The 27,754-nt window shown below is 40.9% G+C and overlaps 1 protein-coding gene across 2 annotated transcripts in view; it reads right to left on the bottom strand.

Annotated features, from left to right (window-relative positions):
- Window positions 1-1,096: 1,096 nt before the first annotated feature.
- Window positions 1,097-27,754, bottom strand: part of fcho2 (FCH domain only 2) — a 41,265-nt gene continuing 14,607 nt past the window's right edge. The window contains exons 7-27 of one of the 2 annotated variants that reach the window (XM_022744032.1): window positions 26,746-26,844; window positions 21,871-21,967; window positions 18,254-18,298; window positions 18,045-18,114; window positions 17,897-17,921; window positions 17,566-17,622; window positions 16,981-17,037; window positions 16,673-16,730; window positions 16,267-16,442; window positions 13,706-13,730; window positions 12,307-12,346; window positions 12,043-12,125; window positions 7,564-7,679; window positions 7,332-7,461; window positions 6,044-6,155; window positions 4,807-4,962; window positions 3,935-4,067; window positions 2,558-2,757; window positions 2,387-2,451; window positions 2,135-2,299; window positions 1,097-2,040 (exon numbers count right to left, since the gene is read on the bottom strand). In XM_022744032.1, the coding sequence (XP_022599753.1) occupies window positions 2,018-2,040; window positions 2,135-2,299; window positions 2,387-2,451; window positions 2,558-2,757; window positions 3,935-4,067; window positions 4,807-4,962; window positions 6,044-6,155; window positions 7,332-7,461; window positions 7,564-7,679; window positions 12,043-12,125; window positions 12,307-12,346; window positions 13,706-13,730; window positions 16,267-16,442; window positions 16,673-16,730; window positions 16,981-17,037; window positions 17,566-17,622; window positions 17,897-17,921; window positions 18,045-18,114; window positions 18,254-18,298; window positions 21,871-21,967; window positions 26,746-26,844 (1,932 nt within the window). In that variant the 3' untranslated portion in view covers window positions 1,097-2,017. The remainder of the gene's footprint in view (window positions 2,041-2,134; window positions 2,300-2,386; window positions 2,452-2,557; window positions 2,758-3,934; window positions 4,068-4,806; window positions 4,963-6,043; window positions 6,156-7,331; window positions 7,462-7,563; window positions 7,680-12,042; window positions 12,126-12,306; window positions 12,347-13,705; window positions 13,731-16,266; window positions 16,443-16,672; window positions 16,731-16,980; window positions 17,038-17,565; window positions 17,623-17,896; window positions 17,922-18,044; window positions 18,115-18,253; window positions 18,299-21,870; window positions 21,968-26,745; window positions 26,845-27,754) is intronic. The other variant, XM_022744033.1, reaches the window with a different exon arrangement.

Raw genomic sequence — 27,754 nt, 5'->3', positions numbered from 1 at the left:
AAAAGAATTAAATATGGATATGATTTTAAATCACCTGTAGCTACTAGAGCCCTGTTTAATAGCACTGAGGATAAAACATAAGCCTGATGTGAAAGGTTGTTTCCTTAAAGTCTTATTTCAGAGGTCAGTTGGCCACATGATGCACAGTGTATGAAACTCCTGCCCTTTTCAATCACAGCTTCCAGGCCACTTATTGCATCTCCAGACATCATCACATACCAACACATCAAGGATCATCGCAAGGATGAGGTCAATGAAAACATGTCCTGCACAACAGAAAATACTCCATCTGGAAGTACAACAGCCTGGACAGCAGCAGCCCTCATTTAGAAAAAGACAAGAATAAAGCACCAAGAGTGAAACCATTCATTATCTATATCTGCTTGTGCTGTTTATAGTTACAAAAGGCTGAAAAGTATCCCAGCATGCACTGGGTCAAAGGCAGGACAGGTTGCTTATCTATCACAGGGCATTGGCAATACTGTGTTACAATATCTAACCACAGTCAACAACACTGGATTACTCAGTGTAGAGTAGTTGTGATGAGGCATTTCAATCATTAATTTGGCCTTCTTGTGCTACTGTTCACTAACATCATCTACTGCACAGTGAGTGTATGAGAGGTTGAGGTCTATTGATGAGTATTGAATAGAAAAAGACAATAAAAAAAAAAAGAGTTCAATGATCAAACTCAACACAGAAGGCAAACATGACTAATTCGTTTCTGGAAGACAGTTGGCTTTAAAAAGAGGAGACTTTTTCCCTTCAATATCCAAATAAAGGTGTAAAAAAAAAAAAAAAAAAAAAAAGACAACTGGCACATTGTTGGTGCTATGCTCATTGACTGTGCTGTAGTATACAAAAAAAGTAGAGAAAAGTTAGATTCAGGCACATTTCTCCATTAGTAGGGCACAGAAGTATGATTAAAAAAACTGCCAGTTAAAAAAACAAAGGCTACAAGTTTTGGGGTAATGTCCCTTGATTTCTTTTTTTTTTTTTTTAAAGCATCTAACATTTGACACAACATTTTACAGTCAAGATTTCTGAGCTTTTTTTTTTAAATTTTTTTTTTTTATGAAGAATAAAAATTAAGGGCTTAAAATGTAAAAAAAAAAAAAAGACAAGCCATGACCAAATGGAGAATTTACAAGGGGAAAAAAGTTCAATTTTAAAAAGACCACACTGATCACAGACCCCATTTGGGGTGATTGTTAAAAAAAAAACTCCATGCATTATACCACAGAGACATGTAGCTTAAATCTGGAAACCCAAATCTGGATTTTTTTCAACATTGATGCACTTTTGTTGCCTATTGATCCACAGTATAAGATGAGGCACTGAGGTCAGATTTTTGCATTTGTTTGAAAGCACTTCAATGTTCTTTTAAAGATCAAGCTTGTGCCATAAGAGTGTGAGCGAGGATTCACACCGTTTAAGACAGATTCACCTTCATGGCTTCATTGCACATGATCAAAAACATAAAATTGTGAGAAGAAAAACTGATTTGAGAGCTGAGTCAGAGCTGGTCAAGAAGAATATTCAGTGTTATTATTTACAGTTCAGACGGAGAGAGAGAGAGAGAGAGAGAGGGAGGAACCTTCTCTTCTCTTCCACACAGATATGGGTTTGTTTGATATTCATTATTGGCTCTTGAAAAATGAGTATAAGAGGAAAAAGAGCGTCTGAAAGATTGTTAGTGCACTTTTTTTTTCTTTTTTTTATGATTTCAAATACAATATAGATTTATATCTAATCCATAAATTGTTTCTGACTATACAAAAGTGAATTGATCAGAAATCATTATTAGACTTCATATCTACACAGTTCCTGAAAGCTCATCTTAGTTTTCTTTTATTTATTTTTTTTAACAGTGTTCAATACTCAGTGCTGTTTTATTGTAGTGAGATTCTCGCCTCCTGGGGCAAAGCACAGCTGATGGATCCAGAGGTTCAGGAGGCGTTGCAGAGTTGACAAGTTTTGTGTTTTTCTTTCTTGAGAACCAGAGTGGTGGGTCACCTCAGCAATCTGCCATGTAACGTCCTGAAGGGAAGAACACAAAGGATGTAATTCCAGTTGTTGATGCATTAAATAAACCAGAGTCTGGTGTGTGTGGATGATGAAGCAGCCTACAAACCTGTGGCAAATCTTTTCTTGCTGAGAGAGAGTCTGTATCCAGCCCCCTGTAGCTCCATGTCCACTCCGGACAGGGTGCTTCCCTCACTCATAAACTGCACTGCCAGAGTAGAGGGGTTTGATGGACCGTTTGACAGCTCAAACTTGGCCCTCAGAGATCCGGCTCCTGGGGAGCAAACAAATACACTCAAATTCCACTGAGTGATGCAGCTCTCTTCCTCACCATCCACTATCAAAAAAAAAAAATCCTTACCTTCATTTTCCGACTTTTCTGAGATGTCACTCAGCTTCCACAAACACTTATTCTGCTCTGAATTCCTAAAGGAAGAGACAGAAATATCACCTTAAGCTCCATCTGTTTACCTCAGACAGAAATGTTCTTCAGGGCTTCACACTTCTGATACAACGAGCGCCAACATCTCACCATATGGAGTTGGGCAGAGACTGCATGTTGGTGACTCCTCCGTCGACGGGCACTAAGATCTGTACGTTGCTGAGCGGCCAAGGAGAGAACATGGAATCTGGGTTGTAGCGGTAGTCGACCCTCAGGTCTGTTGTGCTCGGTGTACACTTCCAGTACACGGCCAGGTTTAGAGGAGTGGAATGGATCCCGTCAGACAGCACCTGGACGCAGTAGAGTCAAATTGTCCAAATTTAAATATGAACAGCAATTAGAGCAATTACAGTGATTTTCTTAATATCCTCCCTCACAATGAGACTATGTAACCATGGCTAGAGTGTAACACAGCAGTCTTTGGTTTGCTGAAAACAAATGTTTCTCCAAAGCTTCCTGGAAAGCTGCTTGAACACCAGCTGTTGTCCAGGACAAACACTAATTCTTCTCCCATCGCAGAAAAATTTACGGATTTCTTTTTACACTTATATTTAATCTGTTCCTACATTTCTTGATCCACCTAATGTAAAATAAAACTCAATATTTATTTATCAAGAGAAAAGAAAAAAAAAAAGTCTGGCCTGATTATGGGGTGGCAGGACCAGGACGGCCTTTAGTGGTTTGTGAGGTTGTCTATGAAACTGGAGGGCCAAAGCTTGATGCTTGATGACAGCGTGGCCAAACCAGCTGAAGAATCCCTGACAAGATATTTAACCCCTGCCTCTTCTAGGGCTGCAGCATTTTCCACATATCAAAATCATCCATGAATTAGAAACATTAAAAACAGTTACAAATACCTCAAATCTCCAAGAGTTTGATGATTTGTTTCATACATCCAGTGAATACTGACTAAATAATGCAGAATCACTGCTCTTTCTTCTCTTGTCTCACTCTCAGTGGCATCAGCTAGTAATGACAGGTCCTGCTCAGCTCATGATGTGTGCAAGACGTTCAATATAGTATCACAGACAATTTGGACTCTCTACTTTACACTTCCACAGTAATATTTCTTATGCATTATTATATTAAAGATAAATATAATAAATAAATGATAAATAAACAAGCAAGTTTGAAGAAGCTTTTTTTGTTTGTTTGTCTTTTCCCAAGGCCTTTTTACATTGTGTGAGGCTACATGATTTTACATTTTTAACCCAGATTATCACAGTAAAACAAATGAATGTAATTCCAATCAGGTCCCAGAAAGACCACACCACAAAGTTAAAAGTATTGGATTATTACACAGACTAGAGCTGGAGGATCAAATAAACTTCTGACAGAACACAAACAGAACAATGAAAATACTGTGATATCTTTTCTCCTTAACTTTGGTGCATGGCCGTCAAGATAGTGAAGTACTCTAGAAATCATTCTTTAACTGCAGTTATTTTATCTGGATCATGTTCCGACCTGGTATTTCAGGATGTCCACGTTATAGTAGGAAGCTGAAGGATTCTGATCTGAGGCTTTTCTGAGGTAGGACGTCAGTGCTTGCATGTTGAACCAGAAGTCCTTGGAATTCGAGTCACTCTGGGAAGGATCACTAGATAAAAGACAAACAGTTAGAAAGAGAGACGCACGCACGCACGCATACAAGGAATAATAAGAGGCTCAATTATTCATTGCGCTTCTTGGCTTTGTGTGTAAAGCTCAAATAGCTTGGAAAAAATGACCGTGTTATATCCAACCAGCTACTAAATCATGAATTCCACTTGATTCAATTAGTCTAGCCATGTGGTCTATGGACAACCGTGAGGAACCAGAACGAGAAACATTTTTTAAAAATAGAAACAGATGTCATCTTTCTTTAATTTTTGTTAAAAGATGCAAATTTGTCACATAACGCTCGCAGTTTTAAAACGGGACCAGAAACTTTCACTGCATGTGAGGTAAAATATTCACTAAACACCTTCGACTGAGACAAAAGAGGTGAGAGATACAATGAAGTGTGTTAAATGAAGCAGCTGTTATATAAAGTTTGCTGTTCTTTGCTATTTTAGGGCGAAGTATTTCAGAAAAGACATGGGCTGTTGAGAACCTGGCTGTTAAAGTCTGGTGGAAAATACTTCCCTGACAACTTAATGATGGGTTTATGTCAGATTACTAATTGAATTTCCTCTCACTGACGCAGACTACATTTCCTCCATCCTTGCTCGTATCATCCCGTCCAAATCCCTCTTTGACTCAACCACAAGTTATCAGCTCTGCGAAGGTCTTCAGTTGTGGACACGCCTGTTTGTGTTTTAGCTGCTTCACTGATCATGTTTTCCTGGACACCTCACCTGTATAAAAGCTGTTGGTTGGGTAGGATCTGCTCCAACCTGCTGGTGTTCTTCAGTTTGAAGGTGAGGACGGCCGGGGAAGGGTTGGTGGTGAACACCTTGATGATGCCCATGGGGAACGACAGAGTCATGTCTCCTGTGATCTTCACAATGCACCTGTGGAGCGCAGCCACATGAATATGAATTATGTGTTGAGGGGGGTCTCCAACTAATGATCCTGTCCATCATGACAATTTTTAACAAATGTCCCATTAGTTTATAAAATGTCACAAACATAAAATTCTAATTGCTTTTTCTGTCTGAGTAACAGCCCCATAAACTCACAGATGTTCAATTTTATTCGATTAGTAATTATATGAAATAGAGGAAAGCATTAAATCCTCACATCTGAAACGGAAACCAGAGAATGTTTGGCATTTTTTTATTAAGAAATGACTTAAACAATTAATCTGTTATCAAAATTACTGTTAATTTTCTTTTGCTACACTTTTCTTTTCATCACTAAAACTGAGTACAAAGCCACATTTGACATAGTTGATCTTCTTACGTACCGTACTTTAGCTCACTGATCCGCTCTTTATGTAAAGTTTTAACCTAGGCCGATTTAAAGTAGATATCCAACCTGTTTTAGACTTCTGCTTCAATCTAAACACTTTGGCTTTAAGTTCTAGGTGTAACACATCTACGCGTTTGTAAGTCTTAATATATATCTCTATGGTTCTACAGTCTAATATTGATCCAGTTTCTAAACGAGAAGAGTCTTCCTTCATTCGGGGTGCAGTCGAGTGCTGTGGTGGTTTACGGCCCACAGCGGGTCTCAACCTCGCACCGTGTCTCTACTGCATTGCTTATGAAATGTTCCATTTGCTAATCCCTGCAAAAATAAGCTTTTTTTTTTGCACAGCGGCAATTTAACAGCAGTTAACTAATAAAAGGCTGTATATTTTCTCTGCCCCAGACTATAATCTGCTCCATGTAGGTTATCCACTCTGAAAGAATGGTGTCAGACTAACGCAAAACATTCCACACATGCAAAGCGAGAGGGAGATACACTCTGCAAAATACGCAACCTGGGTCTAGTGTACGTTGGCCGGGGACCATGAAGTACAACACCATGTAGTGTATAACTTATAGCGTCATATGTGTTATTGTTTGAGTTCAAATATGGACAAAAATGTGTATGCGTGCAGCTCCATGTCGGGGGCCTTTGAGCAGCAGGAGGTCATGTGAGACTCACTTAGTGGGATCAGCTCCTTTGAAGTAAGCATTAACCGACTCTGTGAAGGCCACAGCAATGGGCAAAGCATCCTGGGATGCCAGGGTCACAGGGCTGGGACCGCGAGACGTCCCTGAGAATGAGAAAGGCACAAAGATTCAGGTCTGTTGACTCAGCTGCAGATCAGACTCTCATAACACTGGGCTCCAAAGCTCACATCAGAATTAGGCGGGTTTGATCATGCAAAGATGCATTATATAATTAAGACTATTTCATGAGGTCAGTCATTCATACATTGCAAATCAGTACATTCTGTTACTTTTCAAATAAACAGAAATAAGATACAGTTTTAGAGCGCTTCGTGCTACAGCTGCTTTAGTTATAATTAAGTACAATTACACAGAATGACCTCAGACAGCATTAAAACTAAAGTTAACAAAAGACGTAGCAGTCATATCATTCATTACTTCAGTATTGTAACAAATAAACTGTTAGAAGTTGATGCTTCTGATCGAAAGAAAAATGTGAAGAGGTGACAGTGAAGAGCACACAAGACAGAGAAATGCAGTCACTGCAAAGCAAAAAACAATCCAGTTGACCATCCAGCTCATTCAACTTGCTGCTGTTAGTTTCAGTTAAATACAGAGGAGAGTCCTCTTGTATGAACTTCAACCATACCTGCTGGTGTTTCACACCGCTTCTCAAAGGTAGGCAGCTTCGCTATGAACACATCATCCTCTTTACGCCAAATTAAAAGGCATAAAAGAGGAAAGGAGGAGATAAACAAACCCAGAGAGCACAAATGTGAGGAGAGATGATGCTGAGCACAGTTGTAAGCTGTTTCCTAAAACGTGTGATGGTGGCAGGTGAGACCTAAGCTGACGAGGCTGATACGACTGCACAGAGATGAACAAAGAGCTAACAGACCCTGATGATGACTTTCTTAAGCATCAGTGAAATGTATGCACAGTAGAGATGATGACTGTAAGCACCGCAGCAAAGGAGCGTCTCTAAAGGGAGACGAGAGGTTGGAGAAGGCAGACTCACTTTGGCTTAGGAGAAAGAAAGGAGAGAGGGAGAGCAGCTCTGGCTCTGGGGAGGAGAGGGGGTGAGCAAAGGTGAGCTCAGCTCCTGCAAGGAGAGGAGTGAAGCAAGGAAGGAGAGAGGAGTGAGGGAAGAGGGGACAAGGAGAAAACAGCACATTGTGGTGCAGAGACAATGACATGTGGCACATTGGTGAGGAGCTGAAGAATAAGGAGTCCAAGAATAAAGAGATTCTCTGCACACAGAGGAGGCTGAGGAAGCTTACCGACGGTGGGGGTGTTGCCAGCGCTGAGTGAGGCGTTCGATGACAAGGAGGAGGAGCTCTCTGCCCGGGCGAGTGGTGCACTGGGAGGAGGACTGGCGTTGGATGTTTTGGGTGGGCTGAACGGCCGCACCTGAGTGAAGGGAGTAGATCAAACAGGATGGTATTTTTAAGTCAGAGTAGATTTTAAAAGCAAATGTTGAGTTGCACTTATAGAGAGGTTGCAATTACTCACAATCTCATTGATTCCTGTGAGTTTTCCAGTGGGGAGTTTGGGCCTGGAGGAGGGTCGTGGTGGGGGCACCAGGGCTCCAGCTGTCAGCGGGGTCGTAGGTCGGTTCGGTACCGGCACTACACAAGCAAACACATGTAAGTTTTACTGGTTAGCGACAATTTAACATTGTGAACAGGAATCAGTACAAGCAAACATGTACGTACACAACTAGGCTTCACTGCAAAACCATCATGCATCAAGAGCTTTAATATGTAAACCATGACAGCAAAACATCAGACAGAAGACAGAAAAATCATAACAGGAAACAAGAAAAACACATTCCAAATTAAATTTCACAAAAAGAAACTCAAAGAGAAACATGTTGCAAACCAGGCAGTGAGTCAGATAAACAAGTCTGCAAAATAAAATAATGAAAAAACTAAATAAAAACACACACAAATAAGTAATCGCCAACTCCAAATATGAAACTAATGCACAAAAATAACAAGATAACTCAAAATACACAAATCAAACTCCAAACCTCAGGCATAAAACACGTCTCTGACGTCAGTGATCATGTTACCATTGAATACTTTGCTTGATGGAGCTGCAGCCATCGCCCTATCTGTAATTCCAGCGAAGACATCAGGGAGACCGGAGCTGCCGTCCTCTCTGCTGCCCGGTGCTTTGCAGTAGGTGTCAGCAGAGTCATCAGAGAGGAAGCGGCTTGACCTGCAGGGGCCGGACTGCAGCCTCTGGAGCTCCTTCACACTCGGCCCTGAGCCCTGACGGCGAGCTGGAGCAAAATTATCACTGAAAGCGATCCACTGGCTCTGGGACCAGGACACAGAGGAGAAGGAGTCGACGCTCTTTGGAGGGCTGCCGGCGACCGGGCTTTTGATGGGGTCGACTGGCTCAGTCGGCAGGGTGATGGGGGCGCTCTGGGCCCGCGCCGGTACGGGCTTGAGTGCTTGGAAAGCGTTTTCTGGCGAGTCCCAGGGGGAGGATGTGGACGAAGAGAAAGAGGAGGCATCTTTGGATGGTTGGCTCTCTGCCAAGGGAGGAGTGCGCTCCCTTTGTGTCACCGGCTCAGCTGAAGGAGGTGATGTGATTGACAGAGGCAATAAACATCACAAATACGAAGTATAGACAGTAACCCCTGAGACATTCAGTCACATATCTATAGTTCCAGTGAAATCAGAAAGCATCCAGTCAGCAGCAACTTATCATCTCAGACTGTCTCAATATACATAGAAAGCCAATTCAAAAAGAACGAGTCAATATGTGAACGACTTCATTCACAGTTTACAAAATAAAAACCAACACTAAAATACTAGACTCATACTATTGGTGTTTTTTTTAAACATTAAAATTAAAAGTACGTATTAATTATTAGAATTTGGGGTTTAATGACTACAAACACAATTATAATCAGCTATGGACCAACATATCTAAATCTAAATAAATTTATCTGTAAACTAACACTACGGCATCAGCAGTCACAGTGTTTGGAACCAGACGGATGAACCAGCATGACATTACTGAGTGTCAGATCACTGGGTAATGTTCAGAACTGATCTGTATTGGGTGACATATAAATAGTGCACCTGCTTTTACACGCTGAACCCTGTATCATATACGGAGGGAGCTGAATGAGGCTCTTTAGATTTATGATGACTTAGCCTGATGTCTCCTTAAGACACCGTTTCCTCGTTAGTGCAGGAGCTAAAATGATAAACTAACTTATCTTACTTAGTGTCTAATCCACCAATGCAAACACTGGTACAAAGGCAGGTCGTATAAGGTTTCATGCCTTCCATGATTTACATTATCTTTTCACATTTAAGCTGTTGCACAACAATTTCTTATCAGAAGCAGCATCTACAACATACAAGCCCCTTGGGATAACATTTAATTGTGCAATTAAAATTTTATACAGGAATTAAATATATCAAGTTTTGATCATTTCATTAAATTTGCTGTTATTAAACTCCTTCATAAATCAATTTTTATTTTAGAGGCCCATCTATGGAAGAGCACTGCAAACTATCTTGGACTATAAATGCTGTGGCATGTGGTATTGGTTCATGCTAGATAATAAAGTTAAAAAAAAAAAAAAAGCCAATTTATGCTATTATACACAACATATTGTACATGTCCATCATATTGATTTTGGTTTGTTTCAGCTTGTGGCCTCTCTGCTGATGCTGTCATGACTTTTCAGGCTGTTCTTGACAGATCAAACAATTCTTAATCGATTCTACAGTTTTGTCTCACATCGATGCAGCAGCAGTTTGAACTCGATGATCTTTCCTGTGTTGGATCTCTTTTCGTTTTCTCATGCTGCATTGCTGATTGCCAGACTTTTTATAGCTGACAAAATCTGCTGACTGGCTTTCAACCAAATATGAACCACCAGTGTCGCTGTCTGTAATTGTACTGAGTTATAATGGTGTTTTTGTCCTCGTTACTCTGTGTAACAATAGTTTTAGTGTCATGTCCTTACCGGATATCATGCATATTGTGCAACCATAATGTATCCTCTTATCAACGACATACAAATCCTGATTTTAGACATGCAGAAGGACATGTCCTGAAAATGTAAGTATGTTCACACGCATTTAAAATAAAGAATTCTCTAAGGTTTACATAAAGGCAAACAAAAATTCATAAACATAAACACGATGCTAAACAGTAGCTGATGAATGCTTCAAGTTCTTTTCATTTAAATCACTGTGTGATGAAAGGGGCACACACATTTTACCTGATGCCTCTGGCAGAAAGACGTCTGAGTCATTCATCAGAAAAGATGGAGATGGAGGGATTGAAAGGAAAACAGAGGCAAGGTCTAACGAGAGAAGTTAAAACAAACACATCAAACCAAGAAAACATCGAGTGATTCCAATTCAGACAATGACGTTGTAATAAAACAAAGTGAAATAAAATTAAAAAAACATGTAAAACCGAATGAAAATGTACCAAAAATAAATAAATAAATAAAAATCAGTGAACCCAAAATAAATAAATAAATACAATAAATACAATAAATGCCAAAATCCATACATTGTTTCAGTCTCTGTTTCATTCAGTCAGAGTTTAATCTTTCTAATACCTCACAGACTCGACTTGTTTCATGTGTCATGTGTGCATTTGGAGCTGGTAACACTGCCACACTGTACACAGGGAGATTTAACAGGCTGTGCGCGGGGACTTAATTCCCATCACCGTATCTTAATCAGGGCACTTTTCGATGCTCTTTTGACTTTTAAGTCACGACCTTTGACAGTAACAAGACACTGTTTGACAACATACGTGCCAGAGGGCTTTATAGCCAACCCTCTGACCTCTACTAGGTGCCAATTAACTGTGGATTACGCTTAGCCTAGGCAATGGGTCACTGCTAATGTCACTCTGTTTAAACACTGGTGTCATGCACGTAAAGCCGTGAGAATCACACTTGTTGTGCAACAAAAACCTCAAAAGTCAAATGCCTCTTAGAGTAGTGCGACTATAGACACTTCAGGAAGATGTTTAAGGAAAAAGAAAAGCTGAGCTACTTGAAACAAACTGGGGGGAAAAAAAAAACCTACAAACTGGGATAGGAAAAGGCTGCTGTTTTAATTCCCTAAAGTCCAATATTGTGTTGACTTCAGGGGTCAGTTCCTCCATCTGGGACTGCCCTGAGAGGAAAGGCTTCCAACTGAGAAGCTTGGAAAAAGAAAGACAGGGGAAGGGAGACTATATACTGCATAGAGAGATGGTGAGATCAAAGAAGTGAAAGGGTGAAAATGACTGCATCACCGGCTCAACTGAGTGAATGAGTTAAAATCAGCATGCTCGTTCTTTAAAGTCACAATCCTTCGGACCTTTGTTTTTCCTCTTGGTGTATTTACACTCCATACGTCCCTCTCTGAAGAGTACAGTAGTTTTTATTGGTAGCAGTGAAGTCCAGCCTTCAGACTGCCTACCTAAGCACAAAGGACTGACTGAAAACGATGGATGATGTAATCAAACGCAATTTTATCTCATTGGTAACAGCCTCACTGTTCACTCTTCACTCTCCTTACACCACATCAGAGCTGTTTTCACTTACTGCCAATGCAAAACCAACACTTCCCGCTGCTGCTGCTTCATATTAAAAGTGTTCAACTGGCTGAACGTTGAAGCGGTGTAGTTCATCACCAACTATGGAGATTCACCAAAAATGCATTTTGTTGGGGCACATTTCTAACAGAAGATCATCTTTTACTTTTGCAGGTGACACGCTGTGCAACTACAACTCCTCAGCAAAGTAACTAACTTGATTGTAGCATGAAATCAGATTCAACTGAAGTTATTTCTGACTGAAGTCTTACGGACTACAATTTTAAAGGAATTCAAGTGACCACTTGTTGGTGAATACAAAATTTCTTGACAACACAAAGTAAAGATAAAGGTAAAATCTGAAATAGTGGAGAGAGGTATGCACACAGAAATCCAGATAAAACATATTGATGTTACCTGTTGATGATGACACAGAGGAGGAGGAGCCTGCTGCGAGGGTCGGGCTGAACGGGTCCAGAGACAGAAGGTCGTTGTTAAGTCTGATAGGGGAGAGAGTGAGTCGAGTCAAACTTTCTTACACTTTCAAGCAAATAACTGCACGATTTTCCTCTCACAGACTATTTAAAGCGCATAGATGCAGTAAACATTAAAAAAAATCCTTTGAACATTGAACAGACACGAGTTATAAATAAAGTTTTCACGTTTTACTCTAATACTCACTCGTACGATGTTGGCACTCTGGGTTTTGCCAGTTCATCACCTGCAGCGAGAGAAAAACAAACACAAACTGAGACCCAGAGACCTGCACTGGGCGATGACAGCAAATACACTTTCACAGCAAGTAAAAAATAAAATAAAAACCCGACACGAGAGGTTTTCACCATCAAGTATTCAAAGACATTTGCCAAAAGTACATCACACCTTAAACCAGAAATATAAACTGAGGTTTTGATGGAACAAGTGAGAACCACCATCTGCCATGAAAAATCATAGAAATGTATTTGCAGTAAGATTTAGGTTTAGATACAATATATTTCTTATTTCTGCCTCTAAAACCTTACTGCAAAAACGGTTAACTCAACCAGCTAATGTGTTTTTAATGCGGTGGTAACACTTTACAACAGGGGAAGAGGTGATTTAGCAGCTGAAAAATAAAATCAGGCATTGCTTTGTTATTTTTGTGCCCCTGTCTAAAGTGTTACAATAAATTGCTGAGATTCATATAAGCAGAAACTTAAGCACCAGAGGTAAGAGGATGCAGCTGAGAGGACCCAAATTTACAACCATACATGTAAGTAAATCCTTCAAAATAGGATGCTGAACGTTTGCAGTGAGAGAAAACACAGTGTCAGTGGTGTTAGCTGGTGTCAGCTGGCTGCAGCAGCTGTGTGAAAGGCTCCTATGAGGGGACAGAGATGAGAGCTGTGGCAGATACTTTGAGGGGAGGGGGGGGGGGGGGGGGGGGGCAGGGTTGAAGGGTAACTACTGTAGTGAAAACATACTCACCAGGACCCTTAAAGCCTTAGAGCTTAATGTGGATACTCCTGTGATCCCTGAGCGTACGTAGAGTATACATCTATCAATGCCATTACCTTGTGTAAATGGATCTCAACTCAAGAATGTGAAAACAAGTACCATTTAGCATCATGTCAGTGCTGAATGTGAAGGTTTTGAAAACTTTTAGCCCATAAAAAAGAGACCCTCTGGATTTAAAGTGTGTGTTTTTTTTCACATGTGCATTAAGACCTCCTGGAGCATGATAGATGACTGTCAACACAGTCAACACACACTAAACTGTGCCAGTTTGCAGAAGGGAAAAGATAATTTCTGACATGTCAAAATACAAACAGCTAATTAAGCAATTAATCGTATTTGTACCACAGAAGGGAAATATCCCTCAAGCTTACATTGACAGAAAAGAACAGTTATTTACTTTTTCCTGGGATATGTTGGTTTTGGCCAGGTTTCTGGATTTTCCTTTTTTAAAGACAACCTCTTTACAAACATCCCAGGCCAAGAAAAACGTAGCTGAGAAGCTGTACAGTCAAACCCCCCCCCCCCTTTTGCAGTCATCCAGCAACACACAGATACAGAGAGGTCAGACAGAGAAAATACTCACTGGACTGGTTCCTTCGCATCTGTCCCTGAAAACAAAAACAGACATTAATTAATCAAAGACGCATGCGGCCGAAACTTTGCCCAATTTGTTAGAAAAAATAAAAAAATCCAAAACAAGACTAAAAAGACTGACACGACAGAAATGTTCATTCCCAACACAGGACACATAAAACTGACCGACACGCTTTTTAAAGAGAGAAACCAAGTATTTTAAGGGTCATTATGTGCAGCTTTTGGAAGCACAGTCCTTTTTATATGTCCAACAAGTTAAAACTTTAAGCCTTAACAAGTGTTTATGTAACAATATTTAAGATTTAAAACATATAAAACAATGAAAATAGGGTAAAAAAAAAAAAATAGCTTTAAGGGGTTGAAAACTATATTATTAATTATTCCCAGTGGCAGAGGGAATTTTCCACTTCAGAGTTAAAGACAGTAAATCACAGGACTACTCTCGACTTACACATACCAGACGTTAAATGTAGGGTGAAAAAATTCAGCAGCGCAAAACCGTGCATCTAAGCCCGTACAACGATCAGTCAGGGACAACAGAGCACGTGCCCCCAACACTTCACCAACTTCCTTCACAGGGACTTTTCTTTTTTTTTTTTTTTTTTGTGGGACATAAATCTGCCATGTCATGCTGTGTAACATAAAATATGCAAGATACGCTCTTGAGGGCCACCAACCCAATGGAAACTCGGAGCATCAATTTCAATAAAGAACTTATTCGTACGAGGAGAATGGTTGGGGGGGGGGGCTGTCGAGGGAGGAGGGGAGAAAAAGAAACAAAATGGGTTTAAGGAACATAGCAAAAGCGTTTAACCACCGTAGAGCTGTGAGGCCAGGGTTTAGTCCCACAGGCGCTAAGCGGCAAATGGGTTCAATTACGGCTCTTGCTGGCCACACACACACACGACTTCCATTGCTATTTCAATAAAGGGAACACCGTGGAGGGCGAACCAAACAGGAGAAGAAATGAAAAAGACAGAAAAATGAGCACTGAGAGAAAAAAAGAAAAAAGAAAAAGAAAATCTCTCAGTAATTCACACCAGATGATGCAAGGTTCGTCATCACCTTTAACTTTAATCCAGAACTTTCTGTGAATATGAAGCGGTGGAAGGATATGAAAAATCAGTCTGAACAGATAGAGCGGATGGCAAAGTAATGTAATGACTGTTCTGGTATTTAAATGCAAATCAGTCACACACACAAACAGTGTTTTTTTTCGTACTTTTAGGATGTGAAAGTAATTGTGGGTTTGAGTCTCAACAACAACTGAACCCAAATTGCAGTGAACAGAGTCAAAGGTTTAAAAGAGAACATCTTTCCTCCTGAATCTTGTTACATTAAATAGAAAAAAAACACATCCTCTATAAACTTGTAACTTATCTTTATCATTAATTCCTAGGGCGGAAAAAAAAGAAAACATTTGTAAAAAACTAGGCAACTAACCCCATAAAGTATTCATAAATAACCACAACAGAGTTCTGTCTAGAACAAGTGGGCTCCAATAAAACCCAAAGAGTGAAAGCAAACAAAGAAACGAGGAAAAAGAAAAAAAAAAGAAAAAAGAGTGAGGTACAATGCAAACAGTGAGGAGGAAGAGTGGTGAAAGCAGGGGAAGGGAGAGGCTGAGGGGGAGAGGGAGAGGGAGAGAGAGAGAGAGAGAGAGAGAAAGAGAGAGAGAGCCAAAGCCGGGAAGAAGATGCCGTGACATTTGTTTAATGTGCAGCCGGGGAGTGCAGCGGGTGAAACCCACTAGACCCCATTCGCGACAGTGAGCGTGCCCTCTCAGCCGCTCCACAACACCATTAACAACAACAACAGCTCAGTGCACACACACACGGTGCATGTTTGCACACAAGCAGTAGTGGTTTTAAATTTTAATGGCAGTGGCTATTTTCATAGAGCAGCGGAGAGTGATTCAGAGATTGAGTGATGGTGAGGGACAAGGAGCTGAATGAAGGGCTCCATGTCTGAGGTCACGGATCAGCGTGTGTGTGTGTGTGTGTGTGTGTGTGTGTGTGTGTGTAGCCTGCAGACCACTGCCGCAAAACATTCCCTGTGAGTGCACAGTGTATGACTCTGCAGTAAAGGCCAACAACATCAGATACTTAACTCAAAAATTATTGTTTCTGAGTTCTTGATATTTTTTCTTTAAAAAAAAAAAAAAGAAAAGAAAAGCGTGATCCCAAGGTTGTTCAACATGAAACTGAATTCCAAGTAAAAACAAGACATGAACTGTGAGCAAACAGGAACCTTACTGAATCAGAAGCCAATCTGGCATAGGAAATAAATTGGACATAACACATATGACTTTCCAATGTAAATAAAATAAGCTTCTAGAAAGAGTGACTAATGGCAGACATCTACAGGAGGGATGGTGCGGCCGGTTAAATGGCGTTCCCATCATCCCTAACAGAGGTTAGACATTCTCCTGTTGCCCTCTAGTGTTGCACAGGCAGAGCAGACTTCTGGTGTAGCAGAGCTGGACATCAACAGGTTTGTGTTTGGGAGTTTTAGTGTTTGGTATGTTTTTAGTCTGTCATGAAGCCATACCGAGGTCGAGGGCGACAGGATGATGTTTCCAATGGAGGCTTTGAGCTCGTCAATGGTGGCTCTGTTCTGGTGCGTGCCGTTGTTTGGCTGAACGGGCTTGATTTCTACATGGAACTTCCTGGGTTCATCTTCATCCTCTGAGTCGCTGGACGAATAGAAGGAATTCTCTTTGGCATGTGAGCAAAAAACAAAAAAAGTCAAGGAGACAACAACTACAGAGCAGAAAAAGAGAGAGAGCGAGAGAGAGAGAGAGAGAGATCATCCACAAGTCCGGTTTTGTTTAGTCTTGGCCTCAGAGTGCAGACGGGTGTGAGCAGAAAAACAAATGGCAATAAAATCTTTGATGTCGTCCAAGCTGGACTGAGCCTGAGAGTGAGAACAGCATCAGGACGAATGGAAAGGATATCGTTTTCATTTACTTCTGGTCTGATACAGAAACCCTCCGCATCGACCTGGGGGACATTCTACAAAAACACAAGCAGAACAAAGTTATGTTTAAAATAAATGTAATGTATGTGTATGCTTTATGATCAAATTTTAAAGCAGGGAAATCTTTATATTTAAAAAGAAATGTATCAGCACTGTGCTACAATAGTTTTTTCTTTTAAAATTATATTTGAATTGACATTTTCAATCAAATATTAGACAAGAAATAATTTCAACCTGCTAAAATACATGTAATATCATACAATTCAAAATAGGACAAACTATTACCTGTTGACTTTTACCTGTAGTTGGTTTCAACCATGTTTGTCTCTCTTCTGTCTCATGCTAAATTTGAAAAAGTCAAACTTTATAACTTTATTAAATGTATTATTATTTTAGTGTAGATCTTGTCATTTAATCAGTGCATATAATTTATAGCATGCTGTATATAAAGTATCTATAATTATATTACAAACAAAATGGTACACAGTGGAAATATTAGACATAGAATCACTTAATTCCAGTATCTACACTCTATTCACACATAAAGTTTGGCTAATACTCATCTGAACTAATGTCATCATGTTCAACAACAGCTTAGAACTTGAATTTTCAAATTAAATATTTATATATGTTACTTTAGATACAGATATATACATGAATAATAATACAAGAGGGGGTAAAAAGTTTTTTTGTTGAAATTCAGTGTTGATAAAGATTTAAAAAAATATAGCTCTGATTATTAAAAAAAATATTTTCAATATCTGTTTTTATGAAATATATTTATCTATTTTGATTTACAATGAAAAAAAGTGTGAATATGAATATTTACTTTGTGTGTATGTGTGTGTCTGTGTGTGTTAGCTTGCTTACAGCATTCTGGATGTCTATGGCCCCATAGTATCCGGGGGGAGCGCCATTGGCAGTGTTCTACAAGCACAAACACAGAGAGAAGAATGAACGAATGAGCAAATGTACTAAACAAACAACAGACAGACAGAGAGAGAGAGAGAGAGAGAGAGAGAGAGAGAGAGAGAGAGAGTCACATTTTTTTCACATAGTAAAACACAAAACTGAAGAGAACAAGGATCTTTTCTACCTCCTGCTGTTTGAAGTCAAAATAACATACAAAGCTGAATTAATATAAACACACAAGTATCAATTGAATTAATAAATTCATTAACTAGTTTTGGTGGATACTCACAGCAGCTTCAACTTCTGTAGATTCCCTGGAAGACAAAATGGTCACATAATGATAAGTAATTGTGTTTTTTTTCTCTGAAGCAGGGAAAGGAAAAAAAAAGCTGCATAAACTGTGATGGTGGACAGAAGATGAAAAAGTCTTCACTCACGTCGAGTCTGTGTCCTTGTCTTTCCTACGACCTGGGATGCCGAACGGTTTTCGCTTTCTGGGTTTAGCACCTTAAAACAAAAACAAAATTTTTTTAATTGAGTATAGAAAAAAAAAACTTGGATTACACATTTAAGGCTTAATTTAGGCTTAATTTAGTGTAAATGTGAAACTTCTCTTGTGTGTCTTTAATTTTGTAACAAGACTCACCTTCAGTAGCAATAGCTGTATTGCACTCCTCAAACTCAATGGGTCCTAATGAGACAAAAAAAATCATTTAGGTTCATTTAGCACGGAAAGGGTCAACGACCTCCTGCTGTGAATGCTGTGAATGTACAGCACGCAATAATCACACACACACACACACACACACACACACACACACACACACACACACACACACACACACACACACACAGCTCTAGCACACACTTTGGCAAACACACAACATGCAGTCTGGCGTGCCATACAGAGAGTGTATATGAACAAGGGCTGGGCCGGTCCCAGAGGGCAGACAGGGTCAATGGCGGAGTCAACTGTGTGTCTGGTGGCACTCATAGAGTTGTGACACTCCCTCTTGGGGACGCAAAGCGCTACTCTGTGAGCACAGACGCCTTTCCTCGCAGAATCACACACACAAAAACTCCACCTGGGACACACGAATCACCACAATCTCTGAGCCAATTCTAAATCAGCGCAGGAGCCTCACAACAAACAGCAGGTATGAACTGAGCTGAAACTAAACCTGCCCACGCGGGACACGCAAAGTCACTAACCCTATTACAATAAGACAAACAAGTCCAAGATTAAACGCAGTGAAGTGTTTAAAGCCACATGGACAAATCTGCTCTCAGGCTTAAGAGATGCCCTTTCCTCCCTCTCTCTGACATGCAAAGAAGAAAGAGCCAAAAAACAAACAATCCTGCACACACAGACACTCGTATCCTGCTGAAAGAACGTGGATCAACACACTGAACCAACAGATCGTCACATCTACTCCAGCTAATCACCATGATATCAAAAAATAACATTGCTTTTGGTTATTTGGATCCGTCGTTCATATGATGAGAACAGTGAAAAACAACAACGTTCACACTTAATTTAATGTTCATCAATTATACACATTCACCTCCGAGGCCCTGCAGTCGGATTGTCACGCTTCAAGTGTGCCCCCACCCACCCACCCCCCGGAAACATTTATAGAGGCTTTTCAAAGGGGCGGCGCTTTAACATACACATGCTCACACAAACACACACACACACACAAACACAAACACACACTAAAGAGCTGTAAGAAAACCAGTGGCAAGACATGCGATGTGTGTACGTGTCAATTAGTGTCAGTATGTGTGTGTTTGTGTATGACGTAATTGACTATTAGAAACTCCAGAGCTATATAATTAAGCAAAGTGAATCATTAATTAATTTAATTATAAATGTAAACACACACACACAAACTACAGTATGTTTTATTTCTACGCTCCAGTATTAACGTTGCAGTTACACGGCTGTGTGACAAAATCTGGCAGCTCAACAGGAGACAACACATCTTGCTGAGATGCAGTTTTTTAAATGATTTTTCTTAACATGTATGACCTGAAAGACGTGTAGTCTCAAACCAGAGACAGACAGATGTACTGTATAGAGCTAGAAAGCTTAATGGCTCACAAGATGAGCAGGAGAGAGAGAGAGAGAGAGAGAGAGAGAGAGATGGGGCAGGACCCTCTGGCAATATTTCCGATACACTAACATGCCTTGACCTGAAAACAACAAAGCTAATGATATTTTAACTCAAAATGTATACAGTAGCGGCGGTCCAATGAAGTCTCCCCAGAGGACGCCAGTCGTGAGCAGAATTGACGCATTGTTTGGCGTGTGCAATGCTGAGTGAAGCGCAGGGAAGCGGCGAGTCACGAGAGGCATGCATCACGCCAAGTGAAGTGGATAAAGTACACCAATGACCGATCTACTCTACTGTGCAATATCGGGCCTCTTCACCGCCGGCGAACACACAACACGGAGCACGAACCACTGTTTGTGTGCGTGCGCGTTAAGAGAGTTTCATGCCAATCAAAACAAAAATTGGCATGCTTGTTCAAGAACTTTCTCTCATGGGAGGAAGTGAGAGAGACACGCAGACACACTCACACACACAGACACACACATAGACCCGTAATTTCATCATCCCAATTCGCTCATTGTACAGACATAAAACAGGTAAGAATGTCTGAACTCATGAGGTGTATCTTTTCCTGGAGAGGAAGCTCATACTCATTATCTCATCTTTCATTAAATCTATCAGCTGTACATATTGTCAAACAAAAGTAATTAAAAAAGGGACCCAGAGAGGGGGGAAATTACTGGAAAATTACACATTGCATTCTTTGTTCAAGCTCTGGGATGTTTAACAAATGCTGTGGATCTACGTAAGGCCAAGGCAAAGCAGGAACTCTTTGCCGCTAGCGTCCCGCGATTGCATCTGACAATATTTATGCACACCAACTGCAAAAAAAGTCTAAACACCAGACACATGAATATTACCTAAATCTGGGCAGACATTAGGAACTGTTTAAACATCTCCCAAACAGACAGACGACTTTGTTTATACAGGGGAAGATGTTTCTTTTCTTTCTACTCTCTGTGAGGGAAGCATGCAGTCACGCATGAGCGGAGAATGGTTTTTTAAATTGCATATGCTTCACATGGCACTGGGAGTGGGAGAGGGGTGGAGGGGGCGGTGGGGTGGGGGTCTTGCGTGTCTGGCCCACCGCCAGTTGACAGCTCAGCTGGATATCGTTGAACACTCCGAACCCCCCTGCCTCGCAGTGTGTCACTTTGGGATTGTTTCCGCAATAGAAAGTTTATTCAACCTCTCTCTCTCTAAAGGCACTGGACCGGCCATCCGTTCAGCTATTTAATCAGGGGACAGACAGGTTATTTTTCTGACAGGCCCGGGGCTGCTGTGCAATCCCTAATGAACAGCTTGATACAAGAGGAATTTTTTGACCGTTTTTTAGCCTCAATTAATTCTGCTGTCCAAACAAATGAAGGCCACCACTCCTCGGACGCAGCGTCTGGACACAGGGGTCACCATGTGTGTACACACAAACACAGCAGAGGTGAAGCCTTTGTGCCTGTGACCTGACGTAATGTAGTACAAGTACAGGGACTGGGGAAGTGATTGGTGTTTAAACTGTTCACATGCAAATTTCACAGACTAATTAACAGCTGATTGCTTAAAAAAAAAAAAAAAAAAAAAAACAAGCTCAGCAGCTACTCCACTAACTGCAAGAGTTAAGTCACTAACTTATGTGAATGAGCTGTGTGTGTGTGTGTGTGTGTGTGTGTGTGTGTGTGTGTGTGTGTGTGTGTGTGTGTGTGTGTTGTGGTGTGTTGTGTGTGTGTGTGTTGTGTGAAAAAAGAGGAGGTGAGGGCGTGAGAGCCAAAGGAGTCTGAGCAGTGTTTCCCTTGATTGATTGTGCATAGCAAAGTTTACACAAGAGTCATTGTTGAGCTCTGACCTCCTCAAAAGGTTGGTTCTGCCTGCTTAGTCTGCGAGCACAGCAAAGCCCCCTGTGTGTCACATGCTTACTGGAATGCCAAGCCTGCCTACCTTTACAGCAGATTACTATGATTGACTCTGATGGCCCTCTCCTACTTCTAATTGCCCCTCTCTATACACCCCTCCCATCCCCACAAGGCAGGAACAGGCAGAGGACCGATTTATTTACACACAACGCAGGCACTGACCAACACTGATTATTAGAATGAAGAACACACACACACACACACACACACACACACACACACACACTGTAGTGACTTACCTGGTCTCTCCTTTCCCGTTCCTTTGCTCTCAGCCAGTTTCTGTATTAAACTCTCCACTGAGGTGTTTTCAATGTTCCTCACAAATTCATTATGGAGCTGAAAAATCAAAAAGAACAAATCATGTTGACTGACAGGTAAATATGGCTGAACAAGTTCAACTGCAGCGCCTTTTCTTCTTTCTTCTTGACCAGGGCTGTGTATCATTCAAAAATCTTCAATATCCGTACTGACACCGATTCCTTGATAAATCCATTTTAACAAGAAGAAAATTACGATACTCATTACTGTACGAAATTTTATTTTATTTTTGAGCCCGGTCTCTTTACACACTTGAACATGTTTGTGTAAATAAACAGCTTATTGGCTCACTGATGAGATTTACTCATTTACTCCTTAGGTAAAGAATGACATGGCATTTTTCAACCTTCAATAGTATCAAACCATAAAAGTATAGTTCGACACCCGGCCTTAGTATTGACTCAGTAAATTGGTGATCAATACACCAACAGAAAAAAAAGAAAGACATTTTTTTGAAAATGTAATGATCGCCAGTCGCCTCACTAAACAAAAGTCAGATAAACTCCATATCTAAGTGCTGTCAGCGCAGCCACATCCAACTTCACCTTCAAATATGGAACAACACTGAATAAATATTGCAGTGTTGTTTTCCAGTGCTCTGAACCTGACTGAAGAATGAGACACTTTCATTCTGTTCACTTCCAACTGAGCTATTGACTTCTTTCCTCAGGTGATCACTGCTCATTGCGCACAGCTTGTTGGTAGTTTTTTGGTTCTGTAACTCCAATAAAATGTTTTAAATCTATTATCACACGCGCAGGCCTGTATCTGGTCAGCTACATTCGGTGTATGCTGTGTTTATGGACAATTTAAAGCTGCAGTATGTGAAATCTTTTAAGCTGGAGGAGCCTTTTTTGATTGATTATGTTGCTTTTGGTCAAAGTTAAACAGCCATCTACTGCAGTCAGGAAGTGTTTTTCCACTTGTATTAGTCTTTAATGTACACACCAATATATTTGCTTTTTTGCGACACTATAATATAATTTACTGCACTGAACATTTCTCATTGTAATCGATAAATATGTTAACTGTCAATCCCTGGTTGGGTGAAATGCAGTTAGGTAAGTCAGTGTTCAGTGAGCCAACATTAAATTTATTGTTCTGCGCTTTTGACTTTCAAACTGTCAATTAAGTCAGGAGATTTGTTGTGTGATGCACAGGACGAGAGACAAACGCAGCCTGCTGTACTCTCCCTGTAACCTCCACTGCTTTGCCTTTAGTTGATATTTATAACATTTATTTTGTATTCGGCCTGTGGAGACATACTGTACTTTACTGTCACTCTATAGTGTCAGGTTGAATCATTGTTGTTGGCACTGTGGTCTGCCCTTTGGGCTGTATCAGAGGAAGGATAGTGTTTGTTTGCTTGTTTGTTTTGGATGTGCATGTGTGCTTGTGTGTTTACTGACGGGGAAGTGAAAGCGATGTATAGGCATGGGGATGAAGAGTGGTGGTTGACTGTGCCGTCTCACCAAACCATTTAGATGTGCGTGATACTGTGAGCGCAGAGCGGGCTCCCCTATCAAACAAACACACACGCATACGCACACATATGTGTCTGCCCCCCCCAGGCCCCTGTAGCGAGGTGGAGTGCATTAGCCTTCTGTGCCCTGGCAGGAGAGGATGTTGGGGGGGAGGGTGATGCGGGTGAGTAGGGGGGCAGCAGGGAGGTTGCCACGGTGAGGAAGTATGCTCACTGCAGCACACGCGATCTGTCAGGTGCTGCTGCCATGTTGGGGGGGCACTAATGTCATCAACCTGCATGCCCTGCTCGCCTCTTTCTCTCTCACACACACACACACACTCAGACACACACAGACCTCGTACTGCGAAGACCTCTTTCGCCCACATGCGCGAAACATGCATCTGCCTTCAAGGGATCCTCACTCGCACACAAATGCTTACTTAAAAAAACAAACACAGCACGCACACTGACAGACACACCTGCCCTTATGTGAGTTTAAAGCCCTCTGCACAGTGAACAACATTCTGCACTTCTCTCGGCTCAAATAGACACTTAATATAACTATATATGGTATTTTTCTTTCTTTACACACTCACTTTTTCCCTCTCATCCCTTCATTCTAGCACTCTTATCCCTCATGCCCACTGAGCTGGTAATGGCTGAGCCTTGTCTGCAAGCTTGACATTGATACTTCTTGATTTTAGTGACTCTTTCAGTTACAGGTGCCCTTTGCTCAGGTTTCACTCACTGAACATCCCTGAAAGTCTCGTCTCTGGTAGTTTAATGTCCCTGGACTGACAGCACACTGGGCTCGACTGTTGGAGGAGCTACGTAGAAGACAAAAACAACATTTTCGTTGAAGTTGTTGTTTTGTTGTTTGCACAACTGTCAAAGTCACTGCTAACCCCACTGTTGGACTGATGTGGCTGCTAACAGACATGTGTTGTGTGATAAACTGACAAACACGGACCCACCAGCCATTCCTGTTCACCTGCCAGCAAGGAACATAACTAAAGGGGTTTAAGGCACGCAGAGATTCATGCTACCCCACCCCAGATGTGCAAATCTGTTTGCAGGCATCTCCAACCATGCAGTAGAAGTCACTAATGCAGCGACAAGGACATGATGCGCCACCAACATCCCAAAAAAAATGAATTTTATAATGTCTACAGGGAAAGTAATATCTACATTTAAGCGATTTAAACATCAAATATAAATGAAAAACTTGCTATTTTTTCAATGAGTGCTTGACTTTCTAACGGAACAACTAATAACATTGTCAAAGAAGTCAAATCTGCAACATCTTCATCATCCATCATCACAGTATCTTTGCACAATTTTACAGCGTTCCTTTTTTAGTCTGATTGCCTCCCTCTGAGTCATAGATATGTCTTGATGTGAAAAAATATTGATTTTTGCTTTATTGGCAATAGATTTACTATGACTAACTTTAAGATCATTCTACATCTTTGAACATCTTTGATTATCGAGTTGTTTTTTCCCCACTCAAACAACTCTATCCACTATACACTATATATATATATACATATATATATATATATATATATACACACACTATATGCACTCCCTTCACACACACATCATATTCACTCACACATGACTGAGAGACGTAGGTCCTGTTTGCTTTAGCTGGCTGTTACTCTGCTGTGGTGAAAACTTTTCTGTGATAGTGGGACTTGTTGCTCTTTCAACTCTACATTTTGATATTTAAACTTTGACATTAACATAGCTTTTCTAATCCTTTATTATTACTTTTATTCTAATTATTATTGGTGCACATTAGCCTTTTAGCACATCCTCTTGGGTATGCCGCCCCCCACATTTTACTGCACATCCTGAAAATAAATGCAACTAGGTGAGAAATCAATCTTTAAATCTTGAATCTTGAACTATGGCTGAAAGTTTTTATAACTGTTTGGCCACTTTTTGTTAAATATTATAACATAGATCGTATGACATTAAAATGATAATTTAAGTATATTCAGTATAACTGAAGAAATACATCAGTTAGAACAGCAAGAACAATAACTAAAAGTTAATATTACAGTATATACAGTATATACAGTTTCTTGCTCAAAGAAAGAGACTGAAATGAAATGTAACACAAAAGTCGATAAAATTACTCCAAAGTACACAGGGATTCATATCTTCTCTGTGTTATGTGTGTGTGTGTGTGTGTGTGTGTGTGTGTGTGTGTGTGTGTGTGTGTGTGTGTGTGTGTGTGTCTGTCTAAGTGATACAGCTCTCATAACATTAGATATTTTAAATATAAAAAGAAGCACATGTATGTTTTTGTCTGTTTGCTTTTCAGCCTGTGGGTTTAGAGACTTCTCACAATGTTGCAGAGTTAATCCCAGTCTCCTTCACCCTCCTCTCTGTCATCCTGCCTCACCCTTATGTTATAATGGTATTCCCAAACTCCCTCACAACTTGGTGTGAAGACTACTTATCACCAAAATCACAACTTCTTAGACTGATTCTGACTTTCTGGATTGGCTGGAACGACAGGCCACTTGTCTTCAAACAGTATTTTAATTTGGTTCAGCAACAGGCAGCAGCACTGCACATCTCCTGCTCAGAAGCAGGAACTGTGAGACTGAATAACCTGCGGTAGCCTGTCGCTCCACATTCTTTCCAACTTGCCGCACGAGCTGCAGGCCGGAGCGAGACGCTCTCACGGTGGAGCTGCGTCGCCCTCTGTGGACGATGAGGGAACTGCAGCAACTGCTTTCGCACAGAGCAGCCACAGATTAATGAGAGCAGAGCAGCAGATTGTAGTCAGTCCTGAGTTATTCTGTGTGGCACTGGTAAGTATGATTGCTGAATAAATAAATGAAAAGAAATCTCTGTTTCACGTTAAATAGTGATTAATATACTTGTGAACGATGTTTGAAAGCCTTCACAATTGGAGTTGATCAGACCTGCTGCCATTCTCTAAAACCTAAACACACTCTTCCAGAAACAAACGGGCCCATGCAGGACTTCTAGCTTTCAGACACAGCATTTGGCAAATGTTTGGACTTGTGGAGGTGTTTTAGATAGGCTGAGAGGGAGTTTTGATCAGTTTTTAATTGCTTGGCATAAAAGGCTGAATGGACCATTTCCTGCTTCTCAGTTAAATGATTAGTGAGATCAAAGACGACACTAATTGATATGACACACAGTGAACCCAATGAGCACAGCCTCACGTCAACAAGACATCTACTCCACCCACAGGAATGTCAGAGAGTATGTATGTGCGCATGTGTGCATAAGTGCATATGTGTGTGTGTGTGTGTGTGTGTGTGTGTGTGTGTGTGTGTATACTCACCTCTCCTATTTGAATGTGCGTTTCGTCAACAGACTGTGAGTATGACTGAATGATCTCCTTCATGTGGAGAATGTGGCTTTCTTCAATGTCCTGGAATTTCTGTAACACAGAGGCAAAGGGCCGTCATGGCACAACGATGCAACAAATCACCCACTCAAATTAACTGCATACTCACAAATCTGCATCACAGCCTCACGGTGTCATTATAAACAGGCATGAAAACAAAAATAAGTTAAGGATGAAAATGCAGCAGCCAAGGAAACTTCACTTCCTTGTTTTGTCCCTGCTGCTTCCTGTGTGTCTGTGTGTCTGTTTGGGTGGTCTATGGCACTCACACACACATTGCTTCTCTTACAATTATTCTGTTCATTTCATTTCTGGCTCTAAGCAGTAGTATGTGGTAGATCACGGCCTTAAACGCTAGTAGTTACTTCCTGGGCTTTTGGGGGTAACCCAAGGAGAATGAGCATAAATAATCAGAAACTGGAAAATCACAGTGTGGAGGGAGAGGAGCCTTTCTTACCACAAAGAGCCACTCACTGCTGAATCTACACTACAGAGACGTGCTTCTGTCATTCACCACAATAAGAGCCAGCAGACGCTCACACACAGACACACCCACCCACCACCAGACAAAAGACTGCACACATGTAGGAGCCCCAGTGATGTCAGAGAGCACATGTGTTCAGTGTTTATAACGCATGTCCACATGTGCCGAGTTTGAGATGAGCTGTAGACTGTGATCCTGGGGCAAGCAAAGCTGCAACGCCGCTTTCTCCCAGGGGGAAAAAAACAAAAATGCCGGGGCCTAACTGGAACCATTTCTGGTGGCGGAGCTGCTGCGGTGCAGGAGGATATGGAGGCCAAAATCTGCTGATCTGATTTTAATTTGGAGTTTATCTAATCAGCCCTTCAGATGGATCCAATCAAAGGTTTCCACAATGATTCCATTGCAGAGGAAAAAACACAATCTGGAGATGATACAGGGCATGAAACGTGGAACACACAC

This window comes from Seriola dumerili, unplaced genomic scaffold (genome assembly GCF_002260705.1).
Source record: "Seriola dumerili isolate Sdu_G_001 unplaced genomic scaffold, Sdu_1.0 BDQW01000074.1, whole genome shotgun sequence".
NCBI classification, from domain to species: domain Eukaryota; kingdom Metazoa; phylum Chordata; class Actinopteri; order Carangiformes; family Carangidae; genus Seriola; species Seriola dumerili.
This window is presented reverse-complemented; position numbering and strand designations above follow the sequence as displayed.